General features: G+C 38.7%; 1 protein-coding gene across 1 annotated transcript in view; it reads left to right on the forward strand.

Moving 5' to 3' along the window:
- Positions 1-25885, forward strand: part of LOC126272232 (synaptic vesicle glycoprotein 2B-like) — a 239420-nt gene that overhangs the window by 145116 nt on the left and 68419 nt on the right. The window contains exons 6-8 of the mRNA XM_049974934.1: positions 970-1214; positions 8017-8195; positions 16889-17054. Coding sequence (XP_049830891.1) covers positions 970-1214; positions 8017-8195; positions 16889-17054 — 590 coding nt within the window. The remainder of the gene's footprint in view (positions 1-969; positions 1215-8016; positions 8196-16888; positions 17055-25885) is intronic.

Below are 25885 nucleotides of genomic sequence, written 5' to 3' on the forward strand. Positions count from 1 at the left end.
ACAAATCCGTAATGTTTGAGTATAGCATGGGTAGTGTGCTGTTTGACACAGTCACATTGATTAAGTTTCTAGGTGTAATGCTGCAAAGTGACTTGAAGTGGAATGAGCATATAGGCATTGCAGTAGAGAAGGTGACTGGTCAACTTTGGTTTATTAATAAAGTGTCACTCATCTATACAGGAGGTCACATGTAGAACTCATTCTGCTTGAGTGTTTGGGACCCGCACCAGGGCAGGTTAAAACGATACATTGAAGTAATTCAGAGGTAGGATGCTGTATTTGTTGACAGTAGGTTCAGTCAACACATAAATATTACAGAGAAGCTTCAAAACTGAAATCAGAGTGACAGTATGGAAGATGGCATTCTTTTCACAAAAAAATTATTGAAATTTGACAGAACCAGCATTTGAAGCTAACTGAAAAACAATTCTACCACCACAAATGTAAATTTTGCATATCACAAAGACAATAAATTAGAAATTAGGGCTAATACAGAAGTACATAGGCAGTTTTTCCCCCTCACTCTATTTAAGAGTGGAACAGGAGAGGAAATTACTAATATGCTACAAAACACCCTCTGCCATGCACCATATGGTGACTTTCAGAGTACATACGTAAATGTAGAACTAGTTATACTGTATAACAAATGTACAACTGGAACAGAAAAATAACTGATATATTATAAATGTTTTAGAAATGTATTGTATTACGTAAGTATTTGTACATAAATCTCTCAATAAGGCCCATGTTATGGCTAATGATGATAAAAAAAAATCCAGGCCAAAAAAGATTATTTCAAGATGAAGTATTTTCTCTAATTTCACAATGTGCTTCGGCAGTCAATTTCTATAACAAGAAAAATATGTGTATTATCCTCAAACAATATAGAGGCTCAGTGATTGTTCAAAAACTCACTTTTTATCTCACTTAATACTTTTTAAATAAAAGTAAATATTTTTTTCTCAACAGCTGTTGCATGGCTCATAATTCCTCTACCCTGGTCTGTGACATTTTTTGATGGCTACATTACATACAACTCCTGGAGAATGTTTGTGACTGTGGGTGCATTGTCAAGCTTTTTAGCAGCATTCCTCATTTACCTATGTCCTGAAGCTCCAAAGTTTCTTATGACAAAAGGTCGATCAGAGGAAGCATTGCAAGCTTTTAAAATTGTATACAAACACAACACTGGAAAGGAACCAGAGACATATCCAGTATGTATGCTGCCTTTTACTCATATGAAAGTAGAATAGTAAATTCAAAATGTTTTAAACCCACCCCTGGCCAAAATATCTGTCAGTAATTTCCAGATCTGCATTTCAAAAACACTATTGTACATGGCTGCACGTTCAGAGATCATGAACAGTTACAATTGAAACGAAACAGCCCTCAGTCACTATTTTTAATGAATTGGGAAAAGGATAGTTTGTTACTCACTGTAAAGAATATATGTTGAATTGCAGACAGCCACAATGAAAAAGACTGTTGCACAGTTAGCTTTTGGCCAAAGCGTTAATTAAAAATAGTGACCAAGGGCTGTTTTCTTTCAATTGTATTGAAGACAACACTCATATAAGAATAGTAACAACAACAATATTTATTGGGGAAAGGATAGTTTGCTACTCACTGTAAAGAATATATGTTGAGTTGCAGACAGCCACAATGAAAAGATTGTTACACAGTTAGCTTTTGGCCAAAGCCTTCTTCAGAAAAGAAAATACACACACACACACACCACACACCATCACACACCACACACATTCATATAAGCAAGCACCTTCATGCACACATGACTACCATCTCTGGTAGCTCAGACAGGAATACCAGAGATGGCAATCATGCGTGCACAAGATGAGCTTGCTTCTATCAGTGTGTGTGTGTGTGTGTGTGTGTGTGTGTGTGTGTGTGTGTGTGTGTGTATTTTCATTTCTGAAGAAGGCTTTGGCCAAAAGCTAAATGTGTAACAATCTTTCTGTTGTGCATGTCTGCAACTCAATGTGTCATCTTTATGGAGAGTTGCAGTCTGTCTTTTTCCTAATATTGTTGATATCCCAATCTGAAGTTTCCATTGTAGAGAATAGTAATGTTTTCTTGACATGTTTCAAGCATTACTTGAGAAAGAGGAATGAAGTAAAGAGATGCAGGTACTCTATAAAAAATTTTGGGAGTACTCTTGTGGAGCAATGCAGCTAAGGCCAAAGCAGGATATACTCTGCAGAAATGATAAATATGGTTTTATGTTGATGTAATAACTAAATATTCCACAGTGGTATCTTAATAAACATTGGAATTCTTGCATTTATTTTCCATTTAGTGATTTAAGGTTATTTATGAGTAATAACAGAAACTATTTGCAAACAAAATGTTACATATACAAATACACACATCAAAAAATGTTTTGCATCACTTTGGTTCCAAGAGTTCCAAAACCTGTATAGAAAATTGGAATAGAGATCATCATAATCATCATTTCCGCTCTTTTTATTGCTCATGAAAACCACACATTGCATGTTGTACCACCATACAGCGAGACCTTCAGAGGTGGTGGTCTAGATTGCTGTACACACTGGCACTTCTAATACCCAGTAGCACATCCTCTTGCATTGATGCATACCTGTATTTGTCGTGACGTACTATCCACAAGTTCATCAAGGCACTGTTGGTGCAGATTGTCCCACTCCTCAATAGTGATTCAGCATAGATCCCTCAGAGTGGTTGATGAGTCACGTCGTCCATAAACAGCCCTTTTCAATCCATCCCAGGCATGTTTGATAGGGTTCATTTTTGGAGAAAGTGCTGGCCACTCTAGTTGTTTTTGTAAAAACTGTATATTTTTTCTCAGATACATTTGCTATAAAGATATTATGACTTTCTTGTGGAGTAATTCCTCCTCATGCCCTAACAACACTCAGGAAGCAAAAGAGAATAATTAGAATATTAAAAACAGCGAACAACAGTATTTCAAGTAAACTTTTTTTTAGAGATTTAAATTTTCTTCCTCTTCCCTGCATTTATACTTCAGAAATTGTGCTACTTGTGAAGCAAAGAATGATGAAGAAGGAGACTGTCTTTATCCCAAACACTGAGCAACATACTAGGTTAAGAAAAAGTATTCATGTAAAGTGTTCCAGCACACCTCTGTATTAAAATGATACTTATTATTCAGGTGTAGTATTATAAAGTAAGCTGTCAGCAATTATGAAGAGCACCATTCAAGTAAACACACTCTAAAACTCTGTCAAATCCTTTAATAAACAATTGTTTTTACATTGTGTCTGATTATATGGGCAATGAACTAGACTTAGTCTCTTATGTTACTACACTCTAAAATATTATCCAACAGCTGTCATACATTATGTATAAAGGATTTTATTGGATAAATAAATGAATAAATAAATACTTTTGCCTTATAGATAGCACAACACTAATTCAAATCTTTCAAGAAATTTTGAAACTTTTACAATGGAGATCTATAGACTGTAATACGTGAATCACTGGACAGTACCATGCTCATGTAACGTGTTCTGTGTGAAACCTCCTTTTTTCTTTACCTTTGAATTTATGGCTGTTTCTACCATCAGCAGTAGAGGGTAGGAGGAGTCGAGGCAGACCAAGGAGAAGGTACCTGGATTCGGTTAAGAATGATTTTGAAGTAATAGGTTTAACATCAGAAGAGGCACCTATGTTAGCACTGAATAGGGGAACATGGAGGAATTTTATAAGGGTGGCTATGCTCCAGACTGAACGCTGAAAGGCATAATCAGTCTTAAATGATGATGATGATGATGATGATGATGATGATAATGATGATCCACCATAAAAAAATAATTTGTTCTCTCCCTCTCCTCTCTCCCCATCCTCATATCTCACTGGTCTTTGCAATAGCAAACTACTGATTTGTCTTAATTTGCATGTATCATCTCTACTATGTCTCATCACTGTACATTAAAGCAAATATCAAAGAATTTCATATAAGAGGAGATATACACCGACACAACACCAGAAGAAAAATTAAAATGGATATTCTGAGACACAGACTAGTAAAAACAGCCCAGTCACCAATGGTCAGCTCCCTAATAATCTTTAACAAATTACCACCTTCAGCATGATCCATGCCTTCTTAAATTATTTCAGAGAAAACTGTACAGCTGGCTGCATGAAAATCCATTTCATAATGTAACAGAATTTTTTGATGAAGAAAATGTAAACATATGTTAAAATTTAAAATATGTGGCTAAGTGTTTGTAGTTGTGTAGGTAATTCAATATAAATGCTTGTAATTGTGTATATATATATAAATATCAGAGATTGGGCATGTAATAAAATATACAAAGCATATGTTAAAACTTAAGTGTGTATGGTTAACGTCTGTAATTATGTATAGAACTGAATATATCAGTATTAGGTATAAGACAGAAAGTGTATTCTGTTATGTTAATGGTTTGTTCTTGTTGTGGTCTACAGTCCTGAGACTGGTTTGATGCAGCTCTCCGTGCTAATCTATCCTGTGCAAGCTCCTTCATCTCCCAGTACCTACTGCAACCTACATCCTTCTGAATCTGCTTAGTGTATTCATCTCTTGGTCTCCCTCTACAATTTTTACCCTCCACCCTGCCCTTCAATGCTAAATTTGTGATCCCTTGATGCCTCAGGACATGTCCTACCAACCGATCCCTTCTTCTAGTCAAGTTGTGCCACAAACTTCTCTTCTCCCCAATCCTATTCAATACCTCCTCATTAGTTAAGTGATCTACCCACCTAATCTTCAACATTCTTCTGTAGCACCACATTTCGAAAGCTTCTATTCTGTTCTTGTCCAAACTATTTATTGTCCATGTTTCACTTCCATACATGGCTACACTCCATACAAATACTTTCAGAAACGACTTCCTGTCACTTAAATCTATACTCGATGTTAACAAATTTCTCTTCTTCAGAAACACTTTTCTTCCGATTGCCCGTCTACATTTTATATCCCCTCTACTTCGACCATCATCTGTTATTTTGCTCCCCAAATAGCAAAACTCCTTTACTACTTTAAGTGTCTCATTTCCTAATCTAATTCCCTCAGCATCACCAGATTTAATTCGACTACATTCCATTATCCTCGTTTTGCTTTTGTTGATGTTCATCTTATATCCTCCTTTCAAGACACTGTCCTATCCGTTCAACTGCTCTTCCAAGTCCTTTGCTGTCTCTGACAGAATTACAATGTCATCGGTGGACCTCAATGTTTCTATTTCTTCTCCCTGGATTTTAATACCTACTCCAAATTTTTCTTTTGTTTCCTTTACTGCTTGCTCAATATACAGATTGAATAACATCGGGGAGAGGCTACAACCCTGTCTCACTCCCTTCCCAACCACTGCTTCCCTTTCATGTCCCTCGACTCTTATAACTGCCATCTGGTTTCTGTAAAAATTGTAAATAGCCTTTCGGTCCCTGTATTTTACCCCTGCCTACCTTTAGAATTTGAAAGAGAGTATTCCAGTCAACATTGTCAAAAGCTTTCTCCAAGTCTACAAATACTAGAAACGTAGGTTTGCCTTTCCTTAATTTTCCTTCTAAGATAAGTTGTAAGGTCAGTATTGCCTCACATGTTCCAACATTTCTACGGAATCCAAACTGATCTTCCCCGAGGTCGGCTTCTACCAGTTTTTCCATTCGTCTGTAAATAATTTGCGTTAGTATTTTGCAACTGTGGCTTATTAAACTGATAGTTTGGTAATTTTCACATCTGTCAACACCTGTTTTCTTTGGGATTGGAATTATTATATTCTTCTTGAAGTCTGAGGGTATTTCACTTGTCTCGTACATCTTGCTCACCAGATGGTAGAGTTTTGTCAGGACTGGCTCTCTCAAGGCCGTCAGTAGTTCTAATGGGATGTTGTCTACTCCTGGGGCCTTGTTTCGACTCAGGTCTTTCAGTGCTCTGTCAAACTCTTCACACAGTATCGTATCTCCCATTTCATCTTCATCTATATCCTCTTCCATTTCCATAATATTGTCCTCAAGTACATCGCCCTTGTATAGACCCTCTATATACTCCTTCCACCTTTCTGATTTTCCCTCTTTGCTTTGAACTGGGTTTCCATGTGAGCTCTTGATATTCATACAAGTGGCTTTCTTTTCTCCGAAGGTCTCTTTAATTTTCCTGTAGGCTGTATCTATGTTACCCCTAGTGAGATAAGCCTCTACATCCTTACATTTGTCCTCCAGCCATCCCTGCTTAGCCATTTTGCACCTCCTGTCGATCTAATTTTTAAGACGTTTGTATTCCTTCACTTACTGCATTTTTGTATTTTCCCCTTTCATCAATTAAATTCAGTATCTCTTCTGTTACCCAAGGATTTCTACTAGCCCTCGTCTTTTTACCTACTTGATCCTCTGCTGCCTTCACTACTGCAGCCCTCAGAGCTACCCATTCGTCTTCTACTGTATTTCTTTCCCCCATTCCTGTCAATTGTTCCCTTATGCTGTCCCTGAAACTCTGTACAACCTCTGATTTAGTCAGTTTATCCAGGTCCCATCTCCTTAAATTCCCACCTTTCTGCAGTTTCTTCACTTTTAATCTACAGTTCATAACCAATAGATTGTGGTCGGAGTCCACATCTGGCACTGGAAATGTCCTACAATTTAAAACCTGGTTCCTAAATCTCTGTCTTACCATTATATAATCTATCTGATACCTTTTAGTATCTCAAGGATTCTTCCATGTATACAACCTTCTTTTATGATTCTTGAATCAAGTGTTAGCTATGATTAAGTTACGCTCTGTGCAAAATTCTACCATACGGCTTCCTCTTTCATTTCTTAGCCCCAATCCATATTCACCTACTATGTTTCCTTCTCTCCCTTTTCCTACTGTCGAATTCCAGTCACCCATGACTATTAAATTTTCGTCTCCCTTCACTACCTGAATAATTTCTTTTATCTCATCATACATTTCTCCAATTTCTTCGTCATCTGCAGAGCTAGTTGGCATATAAACTTGTACTACTGTAGTAGGCATGGGCTTTGTGTCTATCTTGGCCACTATAATACGTTAACTATGCTGTTTGTAGTAGCTTACCCGCACTCCTATATTTTTATTCATTATTAAACCTACTCCTGCATTACCACTATTTGATTTTGTGTTTATAACCCTGTATTCACCTGACCAGAAGTCTCGTTCCTCCTGCTACCGAACTTCACTAATTCCCATTATATCTAACTTTAACCTATCCATTCCCCTTTTTAAATTTTCTAACCTACCTGCCCGATTAAGGGATCTGACATTCCATGCTCCAATCCATAGAATGCCAGTTTTCTTTCTCCTGATAACGACATCCTTTTGAGTAGTCCTCACCCGGAGATCCGAATGGGGGACTATTTTACCTCAAGAATATTTTACCCAAGAGGACGCCATCATCATTTAACCATACAGTAAAGCTGCATGCCCTCGGGAAAAATTACAGCTGTAGTTTCCCCTTGCTTTCAGCCGTTCACAGTACCGACCAGATCAGTCAATCATTCAGACTGTTGCCCCTGCAATTACTGAAAAGGCTGCTGCCCCTCTTCAGGAACCACACATTTGTCTGGCCTCTCAACAGATACCCCTCCGTTGTGGTTGCACCTACGGTACGGCTATACGTATCGTTGAGGCACGCAAGCCTCCCCACCAACGGCAAGGTCCTTGGTTCATGGGGGGAGGATATGAATGGTTAATGGCAAATAAAGATAATATCTTTATCCATCTTTATTTGCCATGCTAATGGTTAATGGCAAATAAAGATGGATAAAGATTTTATCTTCTTGTTAGTGATTATTTGCTTATTCTTTGGCTGGAAGAATGCTTGGGAAACGTAAATTTCTGACACTTTTCTTTGAATCTACTTCTCTCTTTTCTCTTTATCTTTAAGCAAACTTTTGTGGAAGCTCTTGCTTCATATTCTTATCAACCACTTGTGTTTAAACAGTTGTTATTCATATTTATGTAGTTACAAGTTTCTAATTATTTGAAATTATTTTTTCCAGGTTAAGAAGTTGAAGGAAGAAGTTCAAGCAGTACCTAATCCATTAACAACCAATGAGAGCAGAAAGAGTGCCTGTTCATTACTAAGATTTGCCTTGAAAGATGCAAAATTACTTTTGTTAAAGCCACTACGAAATAGAACAATTATGATTATGATTCTTAATTATGGTGCTCTGCTTAGGTAAATAATTACAAAACTATTTTATACATGCTCATAATGTTAGATTCGATATAAGTAAAAATTTAAATGTTTTTGTTCAAAATCTTAAATCTCCATAGATCTTCATTGATTGCTTCAAAATTTTGATGAAATGTTGCTTGAATATTCCTTCTGGAACATCATCTGCTGAAAAATTATATAGTGTAGCGAAATATTGTTAGAAAAATTCTTGAAAAGCTCTTGACCAATTTACTTCAAATATTTACATAGTGCTCTAATAAACATTCAGACAGACACAGGCCATATATGAGGGTATCATCAATTTTCATTTCCTTCACACAGGTCCATATCTGGTGTATATGCAGGCCAGGACATTATTACAGTGTACTTTTTTGCTATTAATTTGTAAACAAGAAATGAAATATGAGCAAGTGTCTTATTGTGGAGGAAAAGCCATGAACTGTTTTGCCATGAGTCTGGGCGTGTTTATTTATTTATTTTAAATTGCTTCCCACAGATGGTGTTGGCTGTGTAGGTAGTATTCCTTATTGATCATTTCCCTTTTTGGTAGGCACTCGTGATTCACTATGCTTTTGAAACTGGAGAAAACAGTATGCACAACCTCCCGATGCACACACCTGGTGAGCTTTCTTTTGTCTTGTCAATCCAGAATGCTTCCACTGATATGATTTGAGCCTTAGTATCACATCATACCCATACACCCATGTTTTGTCACCTGTTATGACATGTTTCAGTAGTTTTACATCATTGTGGACTTTGTGGAACTCTGTTACATAATGATAACAGGAAGTAAATCATACCATAGGACGGAATATAACAACCACGTTGCTAAGAAAAACACAATACATACAACAGTATATGTCAGCAGACTACAATATCCAAATGTCCAAAACCAGGCTGCCAAGTTAGAGAGAGTATGTCTCATAGTTCTCACTGTTTAGCGATATTGCTGTTCCAACAGAGCTGCCCTGCCGCCCCCCCCCCCCCCCCCCCCACCCCCTCCCCCAACCCAGTAGTGTGGAGCCCAGTGGTGAGCTGACAGCTAGGGGAGGCAGTGCGGATTGTCTCAAGTACTGGATGTACGCCATAAGGCAAATATTTCATAATCATGCAGGTGTACAGCAATGAAAATGATGCAGTCCATGCAAGAAAGCATGGTGGGTGGTGGGAATGAGGGCACAGCAGGGCGCACGTTGGAGCCAGGCGGCATCTAGGCAAACTCAGGGCCTGGGGTGGAAAGTGTGACAGTGATGGTGAGATGGCCATCACCGCTGAAATGAACAGAGAGGATCAAGATATCAATGCCTGTAGACAGTAGAAATGTCTCAGAAAAGTAGTTTTCTCATTGTAACTTGAAACCTCAGAGCCTGCCTGTTTCCCTTCGACTGTTACATAGCACCAGCAACAGAATATCCTCTGGGTGGAAAAATTGCACATCCAGGCACACACTGAAGGGGGTAGATGCATCCAAAGAAGAGAGGTATGTGTTAGTCAAGAGCTCAGTAAGCGGTGAGGGATCAGTAACCGCAAGATCATTGCCGGGTGTCCAATCTGGTTTGAGTCTGTTGAGAGGGACAGTGACAGGCTTGCCAGCCAGCAAGATATCAAATGTGTGAGTTCCATGATGAAGCACTTTATGGGGCTACGATAAAGTCAGTGAACGGTCGCACATATCATTTTGTCTTGAAGTGTGATGAATCTGTAGTATGCAAGCTCTTTTAACGAGCAAGATTTTCAGCATAGAATGAGGTAAAGGGAGAGGTATTTGGAGTTGCCCCCAACTTTTTCATTCAGTTGATGACGGAGGTAGAGAAGATGTGATGGGGGAAGATCAATGTAAAGAGAAATTGTGCAGGAGGAGCCGTGTCTCACAGCACAGCAGCTCAGCAAGTGAGGCATCCAGGTCACATTTGTGAACTGTGTGCACACCTAGAGGTATCCAGAGGAGAGTGTCAGTACACTGACCTCCATAGCACTTTAGGGCTACCTTGAGGGTACAGTGCCTTCTTTCATTGAGCTCATTACTCTCTGGATGATAAATCATTTTTCTGAAATGAATGATGCTGCATAAGCTGCAAAGTTTGAGGCTAAGTTTGACTCAAACTGTCCACCCTGGTCCATTCTGACAGATATTGGGCATCTAATACAAGTGACACTATACTCCCTACATCAAGAGAAGAGCTCCAACAGCTGGCAGTGTAGTTGCCAGCATTCAGCACGGACGGGCAGCAAGCCAGTGGTGGGGAAGTGGGGTGACAGGCCTTCCCAGCCCACCCTTTGGCCCAAGGCAACACTTGGCTCCTTCAGAACCTAATAATGCCATGTCATTCATTGCAGCACTTCTGACGAACAGCATTCTGCTGACCAGTGTGTTCCTTCATGGAATATTTTTTTGCATGTGCCACTGGTGTTTGTCACCTTACACAAACACACACATAAATATTTTCTTTTATGATGTTGCAGCCATTTGACTGCAACAATTTTTATTTTATTGTTATATGGTTCAGATTTCTCTGTATTTCAAACCAGTCTGATATCTTTTGACATATAAATAAGTTACTGTACCTGAAAATGGCCTATGGTCAAACTCTGGATTGTATAACAATAAAATAAAAATTATTACCATCAAACGATGGAAACATCATTTAAAAAATTACCATGACTATGGTTCAAGCAAAAATAAAAATTACACACAATCAGCTTTTCAACATTAACAAGGTAGAGCAAATTGCACAAATGTTATGTGTAAAATATTGAATAAGGACATTACTTCTATTTTTTGTGTGGGAGCACGGGAACCCCAAGATCATTGTCATCTGATTGGTCATCTCTCATCATGGCCACATAGTCTTTGATATCTCCACTGCTGCTATCCTCATCATTTGATAAAGAAATTACAATATTATGAGCAGATTCCTCTCTTACACATTCTTCTATGTTTGATATTGTAATTTCTTTCCATACATGGTTCAAGACATTCTTCCAATTTTCTGTTGTTATGCATGTGACAGCCTTATTTAGCAGCCTATCTGTGTCTCGCAACAAAAAGGTTTTGTTTCATTCTACATCATCTGCTTTTATTTGAGCCGAGATGAATTCAATTGCTTTGTAATGGCAGTGGTACAGTGGAAGATGTATAACTTTGGACTGTGGTTCTCCACTAATGTATCAATCACACAATGCATCTTCTGTGGCTTGTATTGTTTCACTAACTCCAGAAATTCCACTTTCTGCAATTCTGTTGAGAACCTATTTTATTATCTTTCAACAAGCTGACTATTTCACCTCTCCTTGCAGCACCCATAGGTGCCTTATTTAAATGCACAGAATGGTAAGGCACATTGTCGATTACAAAAACACTGCCAGAACTAACGCTTGGTAGCAAACGAGCAATGAACCAGTTTTGGAATGTACCTGCATTCATCTCATCGTTGTAGTCGACAGTATTTTTTACTGAAATATTGGGCACAAAACTGTTCATAGAGCAAGCACGAACAATAATATTCCCCCTCCTTTACCATTTGGCACACTCATAGTTCCGTGGCACATGTCATCTGTCCATGTGACTGAATGTGTATGGTGCACATTGACCCATGTTTCATCAGTCCACTTTACATTTTCCAGATTCACTGCTAGCAACTTGGGCAGGAAATGACATCTCCATGCTACAATGTCTCCGCATTCCATTAATACCTTTCATCCTGAGAACTTTTTCCCACGGAAGCCAATTTCTTCAAAACAGTGGAGAGACTTGTTGTTCTGCCTGTGAACAAATCACTGTCCGATAGTGATGCCATTAACTTTTTAAATATCAGATACTCCTTCTTCCTGTTGTAGTAAACATATATTTGTTGCCTGATAGCACTTTTGTCAAAGTTGTCTGTTTCATTCACAGGGCACGATCTATTCCTTAACTTTCCAGGCATTACAGTAACAGGTCTTGCAGCTGAATTGGCAGCCCCTTTATCATTTGTGACTCTCTTCACTGTCGCTGTAGAGATGTTCAATACTTTTGCCACTCTGTCAACCACTTTGCTCACTGATATCAAAGGCTAACCATTGTCCCTTTCCCTTTCAAAGTAAACATGCAATCTGTATATAAATTTGCACTCTTAGCATTTCAGCGTAGCTCCTTTCCCAAAAGCCCTTTTCTCTGCACTACAGGCAGCAATTTTCCAGCCAATACGCACTTGTACACACTTTTCCACTTATACACATGGCAAGAAACTCACAGAAGTAGCGGAATGCACACGTATACACACAAACCTGAACATAGTACATGGAACAACTGACTAAAAGCAGCGGTCACCCAGCACTACAGCAACACTGGGGCATTGCCACGGTAATGTAAACAAAAGCTCATGATCTGATTGGCCATCATGGATACGCAATGTGCATGTGCCAAGGCTGTGTCAACTGTCAGAGCTCTTCTCTCACCATATGGAGTATAGGCCCTTTGCAACAGTTTTTGGCTGTGATGTCTTGAAGGGGGGTTGTTTCCTCCCATTGTGTCACATGGCCAATGACCAAAAGGATATAATGGAGTAGCCAGCTGAGAGAGGCGGTGGGCTTATGAGGCTGATGTGTATATTCTTGAGTTGATGCTTTGGTATTTCAAAGTGGTCAAGAACATGCTGGGTGTGTCATTAGGTTTTGCTTTGTTGACAGGGAATACATGCTCTTATCCTCACTTACAGTCTTTCTGATGTTCACCCAAACAAATCACTCAGTGATTAGGCATGTGGACAGTTGCATTCCAGGATGAACAAGGTTGTGATATTGCTCAAAGATAAGGCAGCAGAAATGCTGAGGGACAAGGGGGTGTGTTCTGTTCTATGATGCATCAGAAAACTAGATGAGTCACACATGCTATGAGCTTGGATTCGATGCAAAGGTCCATTGGGGGATCATTAAGCAGATCTTGCAGTTTCTGCTAGTGATGTTGTGCCTGTGAAAATTCCTCATAACCAATGTACATGGAAACAGTGCCAAGGTGCGAGAGGTGATAAGCTATGCCAGAAATTGGTTATGTATTGTACAATATACTCAGAGTGTCTGTGTCATTTATGGCACTCATCCTTGTGGGCTTACAGATAGCACCCACAAATGGTTGGAGATCAGTGCACATGACAAGGGGATGGTCTTTAGGGTCCTCTCAAAAGCAGTGCATGGTTTCATTGACTACTAAGGGTTCTCTGTCAAAATCGGACCATTTGCATTGCAATTATGTAAGCCTTTGAGAAAAGCATCTGCTTGAAACACTACATGTTAACACATTCAGTACTATCAGAGTCATATTTTCTAAAATTAAAGTTGCTCATTCTTCCTATATTCATTAACGGCGTGCAAATGTGAAGTGTCAATGAAAATATTAAAAATACACTGATATAGAACAGCTTACAGCAAAGATCTGGATAATGTGACCACTTTGGCTTTTTGTAAAGCACTTCTGCATTGTGTATACAACAAAACTGAATTAGCACATCCACATGTTGCCCTTGTCAAGTATGTATACTGTTCCCTTCTGCTGTGTTTTAATCAATTCGTTGAAACTTCACATTTGCACTATGATGGTGAACACATAAAAACACAGCAACTTTTGTTTTGGGAATATGACTCTGTAATTATTGCAGATGTTAACACATTTTGTTTTAAATTGATACTTCACTTTTTGCCAAACAGTATCTCATTTATGACCATTGTAAATCTGCTAGCCATAATTGCCTGCAAGTAGATGGTATGGTACTGTCTCTTCAGTAACTTGTGCATCTTTAGAGTTTTACAGATAAATGATCTAACTATGTGAAGGAACAGACATATCTCTAGATTTTGAAATAATTTTTATTCCATTATAAATATTTGAGCTGGTGTACTTCCCTTGTTCAAGCATACTACATTAATTGTCATATGACCACTTTCAGCACCGCTACATGGTTATGGTTTACCAGCTTTGAACTGAATGGAGCAGATCAACAAGTATCTCTTTGTAGCATGCAACAAAATTGGTGATATTAAGTAACAGAAGATAAAAAGAGGACAAAAGCAACTGATGTAAACTGAATTGATAAGACAAAACAGCTCTATGCAGTTTCAATTTGTCAAAAGAAACAGAACAAAATATGATGTTTATTATGAAAGGGATAGATTGCTATTCACTGTTTAGAGGTCATGTTGAGTTGGAGACAGGCACAACCAAAGACTGCTATACATTTGAGCTTTCAGCCAAAAGGCCTGTAATGCAGAAAACATGCAGATTTACACCAGAACAACTCACAAACACATGACTAATGCCTTTGGCTGCTGAGACTAGACTGCATTATACAGCAACTGTGCCTGATGGGAAAACAGTCTTTGGGTGGTAGGGGTAAGGAGGAGGATGAGGGGGAGAGGTAGCAGGCAAGAGGTGGGGGAAAGTGTACTGCTGCTTGGGGGAGTGTTTAGGGATGTGACGAGGACAGGATGCAGTTGGCAGGTTTGAGGTGGGAAGGGTGGGGGAGAGGGGGAGCATAAAAGGAAAGTATTAGAGAAGGGAAAATTACTTGTAGGTGTGTTGGTGGGATAAATGTGTGTGTAGTGTTGAAATGGGAGCAGGGAAGGGGATAGGTAGGTGGAATTCAGGGACTAGCAAAGATCAAGGTCAAGGGGTTTCGGGATTGAAGGATGTGTTGTAGGGAGAGTTCCCACCTACACAATTCAGAAAAGCTGTTGTTGGTAGGAAGGATCCAGATGGTACAGGCTGTGACACAGTCACTGAAGTGGAGCACATAATGAGGGGCAGCTTGTACAGCTATTGGGTGGTCCACTTGTCTTTTGGTCACAGTTAAGCATTGGCCATACATGATGGAAGACAGCTTGTTAGTTGTTGTGCCCGTGTAGAAAGTAGCACAGTGGTTGCATCTTAGCTTGTATATCACGTATCTGCTTTCAAAGGTAGCTCTGTCTCTGATAGAATAGGAGATGCCTGTGACAGGACTGGAGTACGTGGGTAGTGGAGGATATACGGGACAGGTTTAGCATCTAAGTCTATTACAGGGATATGAGCCATGAGGAAAGGGTTTGGGAGTAAGAGTGAAGTAGGAATGGACAATAATATTCTGTAGGCCCAGGGAACTGCAGAATACCACTGTGGGAGAGGTGAGGAGGATGTAGAATGCGATTCAGTTGTTCCAGTACTGGTAGGTACTGAGTAATGAGGGGAGCGTTCCTTTGTGACCAGACAATGAGAATGTCTGTGACTGCAGAGATAAGTCACTGTATCCTTTTCCATTCCCACTCTCCCCACCCCTACCTCCCTCCTAGCCCCTCAAATCTCACGAATGCCCCTAGCAGTCATACCCTGCCCCACCATATCCCTACATGCTTCCCTAAGCAGCATTACAGCTTCCCTCACCCCTACCCTAATATCCCTCCTCCTCCCTACCCAACTTCCTACTCAGCTCACAGACTGTTTTCCTATGAGGCGCAATTGCTGTGCACAGTCCAGCCTCAGTGGCCAGAGACAGTGGTCATTTATGTGTTTTCTACCTTACAACAATGCATTTTGGCTGAAAGCTCAAATGTATAATAGTGTTTTTGTTGTGCTCATCTGCAGCTCCACATCTCCTCTGTATGGTGAGTAGCAATCTATCTTTTTCATATTCCTTCCTGTATTGTCAATTGTTTAACAAGATGACATTTAGAGTGTCAGAGAAAACACTTGTTTCATTTGCAGAACCATTCTTGGTTGTTGTTACATGAACTACAACACCATGTTGGCTATCATGAAGCATATGATTTCCAGTATTACCATTTATGACAAACTATGCAAATATGCATCACTGCAGTTTTTATAATGAAGTCTAAATAAATTTAAACAACCAGTTTTATTTATCAACAATATTATAAAAAAGATGGACTGGTATTCACCATAAAGGTGACACACTGATTTGCAGACAGGCACAATGAAAAGATTGTTACACATTGAACTTTTGACCAATGCATCCCTCAGAAAATAAAACACACACATACAGTCACACAAGCAAGCACCCCTCACATGACTGCTCTTAGGCCGCTCCAGCCAGAATGATACTGTCACATTGAATGAAAGCAACAATGCAAATGGGGTGGGAAAGGGAGAAACAATAGCGTGGTACACATGGTGGTAAAGACGTTAGAGCACTGTCTGGTGGAATATGCATGCTGGTGCGTACAGGGACTAGATGGTGGCAGGGCAATGCTGCCAGGTGCAGGGAGTGGAGATATGAGAGGAGCAGAGAAGGTGAAAAAAACCACAGGGTGTGTTGGCAATGAGCATTGCACAACAAGATTATGGTTAAAACACACAATTAATATTTAAATAAATGCAGTTGCTGGTGCTTCATTAACGTGGCTATTCACATAACAGTACAGATGATTAGTTGTTAAACAATGATAATCTTTTTATGTTCACCATCAAGCAACAACAGAGCAACAATGGATTGTTTCATGAGTTTCAGTTGACAATAACTAAATCATAATCACAAAAAAGTAATCGTTAAACTATGAATTGACTGCAAAAGTGAGCTGTATTATCTTTTTATAAAATGAAATCCCAAAAGACACAAAAAATGTAATTTACATTATACATAAACTTTTTTATCTTAGTATAATACACGCCAGTCAACTCAGCCTGTCATTCAGTTTCCAGATTTGTAATAGTCTGATTTAATTTCCAGTTCAAATACCATACGTCACTGGGTACCACAGATGTTTGCATCAGCTGAAGAATACAAGGAGCATCAAAAATACATGAACACAACTAATGAATCTGTGTCAATTTGTGAAATGATATCTTTCACTGGTGTGGCAGACACAGATACAAATGCAGGATCTTGTGGAGTGGTAATGTGTTCTAACTGTGAAGTATTAAGAATGTTTCTGTCCTTCTATATCTTGTCACATAAATTCACAAAACACTATTAACATTACATTTTCCTTTTTTTTCTACTTTGAGTTGAATGACAATGTTGTTGTTGTTGCGGTCTTCAGTCCTGAGACTGGTTTGATGCAGCTCTCCATGCTACTCTATCCTGCGCAAACTCCTTCATCTCCCAGTACCTACTGCAGCCTACATCCTTCTGAATCTGCTTATTGTATTCATCTCTTGGTCTCCCTCTATGATTTTTACCCTCCACGCTGCCCTCCAGTACCAAATTGGTGATCCCTTGATGCCTCAGAACATGTCCTACCAACCGATCCCTTCTTCTAGTCAAGTTGTGCCATAAACTCCCCTTCTCCCCAATTCTATTCAATACTTCCTCATTAGTTATGTGATCTACCCATTTAATCTTCAGCATTCTTCTGTAGCACCACACTTCGAAAGCTTCTATTCTCTTCTTGTCTAAACTATTTATCATCCATGTTTCACTTCCATACATGGCTACACTCCATACAAATACTTTCAGAAACGACTTCCTGACACTTAAATCAATACTCGATGTTAACAAATTTCTCTTCGTCAGAAACGATTTCCTTGCCATTACCAGTCTACATTTTATATCCTCTCTACTTTGACAATCATCATTTGATTTGCTCTCCAAATAGCAAAACTCCTTTACAACTTTAAGTGTCTCGTTTCCTAAACTAATTCCCTTAGCATGACCTGATTTAATTCAACTACATTCCATTATCCTCGATTTGCTTTTGTTGATGTTCATCTTATACCCTCCTTTCAAGACACTGTCCATTCTGTTCAACTGCTCTTCCAAGTCCTTTGCTGTCTCTGACAGAATTACAATGTCATCGGCAAAACTCACAATTTTTATTTCTTCTCCATGGATTTTAATACCTACTCCGAACTTTTCTTTTGTTTCCTTTACTGCTTGCTCAATACACAGAGTGAATAACATCGGGGAGAGGCTACAACCCTGCCTCACTCCCTTCCTAACTACTGCTTCCCTTTCATGTCCCTCGACTCTTATAACTGCCATCTGCTTTCTGTACAAATTGTAAATAGCCTTTCGCTCCCTGTATTTTACCCCTGCCACCTTCACAATTTGAAAGAGAGCATTCCAGTCAACATTGTTGAAAGCTTTCTCTAAGTCTACAAATGCTAGAAACACAGGTTTGCCTTAACCTTAATCTTTCTTCCAAGATAAGTCGTAGGGTCAGTATTGCCTCACATGTTCCAACATTTCTAAGGAATCCAAACTGATTTTCCCCGAGGTCGGTTTCTACCAGTTTTTCCATTTGTCTGTAAAGAATTTGCGTTAGTATTTTGCAGCTGTGACTTATTAAACTGATAGTTCGGTAATTTTCACATCTGTCAATACCTGCTTTCTTTGGGATTGGAATTACTATATTCTTCTTTAAGTCTGAGGGAATTTCGCCTGTCTCATACATCTTGCTCACCAGATGGTAGAGTTTTGTCAGGACTGGCTCTCCCAAGGCTGTCAGTAGTTCTAATGCAATGTTGTCTACTCCCGGGTCTTGTTTCAACTTAGGTCTTTCAGTGCTCTGTCAAACTCTTCATGCAGTATCATATCTCCCTTTTCATCTTCATCTACCTCCTCTTCCATTTCCATAATATTGTCCTCAAGAACATTGTCCTGTATAGATCCTCTATATACTCCTTCTACCTTTCTACTTTCCATTCTTTGCTTAGTACTGGGTTTCCATGTGAGCTCTTGATATTCATGCAAGTGGTTCTCTTTTCTCCAAAGGTCTCTCTAATTTTCCTGTAGGCAGTATCTATCTTACCTCTTGTGAGATAAGCCTCTACATCCATTTGTCCTCTAGCCATCCCTGCTTAGCCATTTTGCACCTCCTGTCGATCTAATTTTTAAGACGTTTGTATTCCTTCACTTACTGCATTTTTGTATTTTCTCCTTTCATCAATTAAATTCAGTATCTCTTCTGTTACCCAAGGATTTCTACTAGCCCTCATCTTTTTACCTACTTGATCCTCTGCCGCCTTCACTATTTCTTTCCTCAAAGCTACCCATTCTTCTTCTACTGTATTTCCTTCCCCCATTCCTGTCAATAGTTCCATTATGCTCTCCCTGAAACTCTGTACAACCTCTGGTTTAGTCTGTTTATCCAGGACCCATCTCCTTAAATTCCCACCTTTCTGCAGTTTCTTTAGTTTTAATCTACAGTTCATAACCAATAGATTGTGGTCAGAGTCCACATCTGCCCCTGGAAATGTCTTATAATTTAAAACCTGGTTCCTAAATCTCTGTCTTACCATCATGTAATGTATCTGATACCTTTTAGTATCTCCAGGGTTCTTCCCTGTATACAATCTTCTTTCATGATTCTTGAACCAAGTGTTAGCTATGATTAAGTTATGCTCTGTGCAAAATTCTACCAGGTGGCTTCCTCTTTCATTTCTTAGCCCCAATCCATATTCACCTACAACATTTCCTTCTCTCCCTTTTCCTACTGTCGAATTCCAGTAACCCATAACTATTAAATTTTGGTCTTCCTTCACTACCTGAATTATTTCTTTTATCTCTTGTGTTCTACCTGAGAAGTATTAAGAATGTTTATGTCCTTCTGTATCTTGTCACATAAATTCACAAAACACTATTAACATTACATTTCTCCTTTTTTTTCTACTTTGAGTTGAATGTCAATATCAGCCACAATTACTTTTTTAGTACTGTGAAGAAGGAAAAAGATAATGTTGAAATCAAATTTGGGAAAGAGAGCAAACAGAATTCATTTATTCATTATTTCACATGGTGCTCCATGAATCACATTTAGAATATGGATACTGAACATGTCTCAGTTAATATAGAGATGTAGCTACAATAATTATTTCAGCAGATTTTATTAATAATGTAATTAGCATTAAGTACGGATATTGGTTATGTGTTAGAGGCACTTGTCATGCTCAGCTTATGTTTTCAAATGCCCAAAATTTGTGTCTTTCATAATAATGGAAAACGCAGGATGGAACGTAACAGTATTATGAAAAGAACAGTTGCTACTCACCATATAGTGGAGATGCTGAGTCACAGATAGGCACAACAAACGGACTGTAACACAAAAAACTTTTGGCCAGTAAGGTCTTCATCAAAAATAGATGATGGACACAAAAACACACACACGCAAGCACACGCACCGCAAATCACACATATGACTACATTCACAGGCAATTGAAATCACACTGCAAGCAGCAACACCAGTGCATTATGGGAGTGATGACTGGGTGGGGGTAAGGAGGAGGCTGGGGCAGGGAGGGGAAGGGAAGGGAGTTTAGCGGAAAAGGAAAGAAACTGCTACCCATTCCATACCAAGAAGTCACTTCCATACAACCTAGCCACCCATGGTTGTCACATCTGCAGTGATGAGTAGTCCCTCTTGAAATAAACTGAGGGTAGACTGAAGTCTTCACAGTCCATAATTATACTCCCAAACTTGTACAAAAACTAATATCCCATGCCTTATCGTTCCAATCTTCCACCACCTCCCAAAGTCACACTGTCTGGCCACAGAGGAGCATTCCCCCTTGTTGCACTATCCTAGCCACCCCTCACACAGTGGTATTCCGCTGTCCAGCAAACCTACACAATATACTTATCCATCCTTACAAAACCCCTGCTCCCAACCCTTTACCTCATGGCTCACACCCTTGTAATAGATTTAAATGCAAGACCTGTTCTATACATCCTCCTACCACCACTTACTCCAGTCCAGTCATAAACATCACGTATCCCATCAATGGCAGGGCTACCTGTGAAACCAGGTATGTGATCTACAAGCTAAGCTGCAACCACTGTGCTGCATTTTATGTGGGCATGACAATCAGCAAGCTGTCTTTCTGCATGAATGGCCACCAAAAAAATGTGTCCAAGAAACAAGTGGACCACCCCATTGCTGAGCATGCCACCCAACACAATGTTCTTCTTTTCAATGACTGCTTCACAGCCTGAGCATTGGGATCCTTCCTACCAACACCAACTTTTCCAAATTGCACAGGGGGGAACTTTCCCGGCAATATATCCTACATTCCCATAACCCTCCTGGCCTCAACCTTTCTTAGTCACTATCCTCACCCATTCAGCCTCTTCCATAGTCCCATTCGAGCACTACACAGCCATCATTCCACCATCACACCCAGTCTTTTTATTTCTCTCCTTTTCCACTGCTCCCCCCCCCCCCCCTCTCCCCTGCTCTCTGTCTAACCTGCAGCACTTCACTGTCTGCCAGTCCTACCATACTATCCTTCCTCCTCCCCACCCCAGCCTTCTCCTTACCCCCACCCAGTCACCTTTCCCATCATGCACCGGTGCTGCTGCTCAGTGTGATTTCAGTTGTCTGAGACTGCAGTCACGTGTGAGAGCTGCATTTGTGTGAGTGTGCGTATGTGTGTCTGTCGTCTATTTTTGATGAAGGCCTTACTGGCCGAAAGCTTTATGTGTGACAGTCTTTTTGTTCTGCCTATTTGCAACTCAGTATCTCTGCTATATGGTGAGTAGCAACTTTCCTTTCCATAATATTGTCTAACATAATAAATAGAAAAGCCGCAACTGACCCTAAAGTTGTGGCATTCAGCTTCAGTTCATATATTAGTATACATTTGACAAATTCATCAGTAAACTGATAACTTTTTGAGGACAAAGCGTATTTACATGAACAGAAAAATTCTTCTTCATCAAAACCAAGTGCCTTACAAACATATAAAATGCTGATACTGCGACGGATGATGATCTTTGATAAACTGGCAATACAAGTTATGCACAGATAAACAGAAATTTAAAAAAAAATGGCTTTGCATTTGAAATAGTGGGGTAATAGCTATGGTAAATATTCGATGGATACCACATGACTTGGGACTGAAGTCTGACAGCAAATGGCAGATGTCATAATTTAAAAAGTCTTGGGCATGTATTCACCTCTGGCAATGTTTGTTAATGTGAAAAATGCCAACTTTTACTGTGGATCGGAGTCAACATTAAACTGTAGATCCCTAATAACTGATTTTGTAAGTCATTGTATGTTCAGATGAAGGCAAAGGTGTATCACCTATGATAGGACAATTCCAAGTAAAGCCCTGAAGTCTTCAAACCAACCTTTGAGTTGATGAGATGAGATTAGATAAGATTAGATTCAGCTTTCGTTCCATAGACCCAAAAGTGAGACGATACTTGTCGATGTGGAACATGTGAGACAGAATGACATAAAACATTTGAATATAATATTATTACCCTGATCATTTGTCAGGAGATTGTTAAAATAGGTGAATACATTACAGTAAACTGGAACTGCTAATATTTACAGGATTGATACACTGTCCAATTAGCATACACAAAATACCTAATCTTGACTGTTGTGTCCGAGTGTTGTTACAACCAAACTCTAATGGACATTTTTACTTAAGCTGGTCTAACAGTTCCTGTTAAGATATTCATCTATAGGGTAGAAGGAGTTACCTACAAAAAAGTCTTTCAAACTATGTTTAAACTGTGCTGTATCTGAAACCAAGTTTTTAATGGTTGCTGGCAATTTATTGAAAATGTGTGCTCCTGAATACTGGACCTCTTTTTGGACCAAGGTAACTGATTTTAGCTCTTCATGTACTGTAGATTGTTCATAGTCTTAGTATTGATACTATGTGTTGAGCTATTGGTTGGAGATAGAGATGTATTACTTGCAACAAATTTCATTACGGAATAAATGTACTGAGAAGCAGTGGTTAGAATACAAAGTTCCTGGAACAAGTGTCTACATGATGTTGTTCAATTTGCGCCACAAATGATTCTTATTACACCCTTCTGCATGCTAAAAACTTTTGACTGTTTGATGAGTTACCCCAGAATACGATCCCGTGTGACATAAATAGAATAAAAGTAAGCAAAGTATGCAAGTTTTTTTTTATTTATATTTCCTACATCTGACATCATTCTCACTGCAAATACAGACTTGTTTGGGTGCTTTAGCAATTCTGTGGTATGCCCTTCCCAACTGAATTTATTATCATGTTGTGATCCCAGAAATATAACACTGTCAACCTCTTCGACCTGCATGTCTTCGTATGATATACACATGCTGGAAGGAAATCTCTTACAGGATCTGAACTGCCTTTTAGTGGTTTTTTTCAGAGTTTAGTGACAGTGAATTAGCTTTAAACCATTTATTAATGTCAGTGAAAATTTGATTACCAGCTGTTCCTAAATTGGTACTTGAGTTGCTACTTATTGCAATGTTTGTATCTTCTGCAAACAAAACAAACTTAGCATCTGGCTACGTAACAGATGAGAGGTCATTAATGTACACAAGAAAAAGCAATGTAACCAAGAGGGAACCTTGAGAAACACTTCCCAATCAGATGAAGACTGACTGCTTACTGCACAGGTATTCCACAGCAACACCCTTTGTTTCCTATTAGATAGATAAGACTCGAACCATTTTGCAGCATTGTCGGTGACACTATAATAATATTCTAATATGCTTAAGAGAATACTGTGGTTCATACAGCCAAATGTTTTTGACAGGTCACAGAAAATGCCAGTAGCCTCTAATTTATTATCTGAAGAATTAGTACATTCTCACTGAAGTGTAAATAGCTTTCCCTATATCAGAACCCTTAAGAAACTCAAACTGTGACTTGGACAATATGTTATTTGCAGACAGATGCTTAAGGAGAGGCTTGAACACAACCTTTTCAAATATTTTTGAGGAACTGGCAAAAGTGAAATTGGTTGATAGTTTGATGGTATCTCTTTATCCTCCATCTTGTAAAGAGGCTTAACTTCACCATATTTTAGCCAGTATAAAAATGTTCCACTGATAAGAGATTGATTACATAGATAATTAAAGTTAGAGATCAACTTGCATGAGTACTCTTTGATTAACTTCATTGATTTGTTATGATACCCACTAGAATACTTAAATTGTAGGAATTTTAAGATTGATGCTAGTTCTTTCGGAGACGTGAGTGTCATTTCCATTTTATGAAGTTATTTTTAAAGACTAGTCTCAGATACTCCATTGCAATGTTCACTCAACCCGATAACCCCAAACTGTCAGTAACAGAAATAAAGCAGAAGTTGAAAATATTTTTAATAATCATTTTCTAAATGTTGTGGATATAGTAGGATCCAGGTGTTCATTAGAAAATGCTAGGCAGTTAATTGAAGAGGCTGTACCTATGCAATTTGATACAATTGAAATCTCACCCACTTCTACCTCTGAAATTAGGAAAATAATAAACTTGCTTAAAAGCAAAAACTCACATGGAATTGATGGCACTTCCAGCAAAATACTAAAAGTTTGTTCTCAACAGATAAGTAAGATTCTCAGCCACCTGTGTAATAGCTCTCTGGAACAGGGCATTTTCCCTGATAGACTGAAATATGCTATTGTTATACCTTTGCATAAAAAAGGGGATAGATCTGATGTCAACAATTACCGTCCAATCTCCCTTCTAACAGCTTTATCCAAAATTTATGAGAAAGTAATGTATTCAAGAGTAGCTTCACATATCTGTAAAAATGAAGTACTAAAAAAATGTCAGTTTGGTTTCCAGAAAGTTTTTTCAACAGAAAATGCCATATATGCTTTCACCAATCAAATTTTGAATGATCTGAATAACCAAACACTACCCATTGGTATTTTTTGTGATCTCTCAAAGGCTTTTAATTGTGTAAATCTTGAAATTCTGCTAGACAAGCTCAAGTATTGTGGCATGAGTGGGACAGTGCACAAATGGTTTAATTCATACCTAACTGGAAGAGTGCAGAAAGTTGAAATAAGCAGTTCTCATAATATGCAAAGATCAGCACATTCCTCAAACTGGGGAACTATCAAGAATGGGGCTCCAAAGGGTCAGGCTTGGGTCCTTTGTTGTTCTTAATATATATTAATGACTTGCCATTCTATATTAATGAAGAGGCAAAGTTAGTTCTCTTTGCTGATGATACAAGTATAGTAATCACACCTGACAAACAAGAAGATAAAATTGTCAATAATGTCTTTCAGAACAGTAATAAGTGATTCCTTGTAAATGGACTCTCATTGAATTTTGGTAAGACACAGTACATACAGTTCTGTACAGTAAATGGTATGACACCATTAATAAATATAGACCTTAATCAGAAGCATATAGCTAAGGTAGAATATTCAACTTTTTAGGTGTGTCCATTGATGAGAAATTAAATTGGAAAAAACACATTGATGATGTGCTGAAACGTTTGAGTTCAGCTACTTATGCAATAAGGGTCACTGCAAATTTTGGTGATAAACATTTTAGTAAATTAGCTTACTACACCTATTTTCACTCTTTGCTTGCATATGGCATCACATTTTGGGGTAATTCATCACTGAGGAATAAAGTATTTATTGCACAATAGCGTGTATCAGAATAGTAGCTGGAGTCCATCCAAGATCATCCTGCAGACATTTATTTAAGGATCTAGGGATATTCTCAGTAGCTTCTCAGTATATATACTCTCTTATGAAATTTGTTATTAACAACCAAACCCAATTCAAAAGTAATAGTAGTCTGCATAACTACAATACTAGGAGAAAGGATGATCTTCACTATTCAAGATTAAATCTTACTTTGGCACATAAAGGGTGAATTATACTGCCACTAATGTCTTTGGTCACTTACCAAATAGTATCAAAAGTCTGACAGATAACCAACAAGTATTTAAGAAGAAATTAAAAGAATTTCTGAATGACTACTCCTTCTACTCCATAGTGGAATTTTTAGATATAAATTA

This window comes from Schistocerca gregaria, chromosome 5 (genome assembly GCF_023897955.1).
Source record: "Schistocerca gregaria isolate iqSchGreg1 chromosome 5, iqSchGreg1.2, whole genome shotgun sequence".
Classification (NCBI taxonomy): Eukaryota; Metazoa; Arthropoda; class Insecta; order Orthoptera; family Acrididae; genus Schistocerca; species Schistocerca gregaria.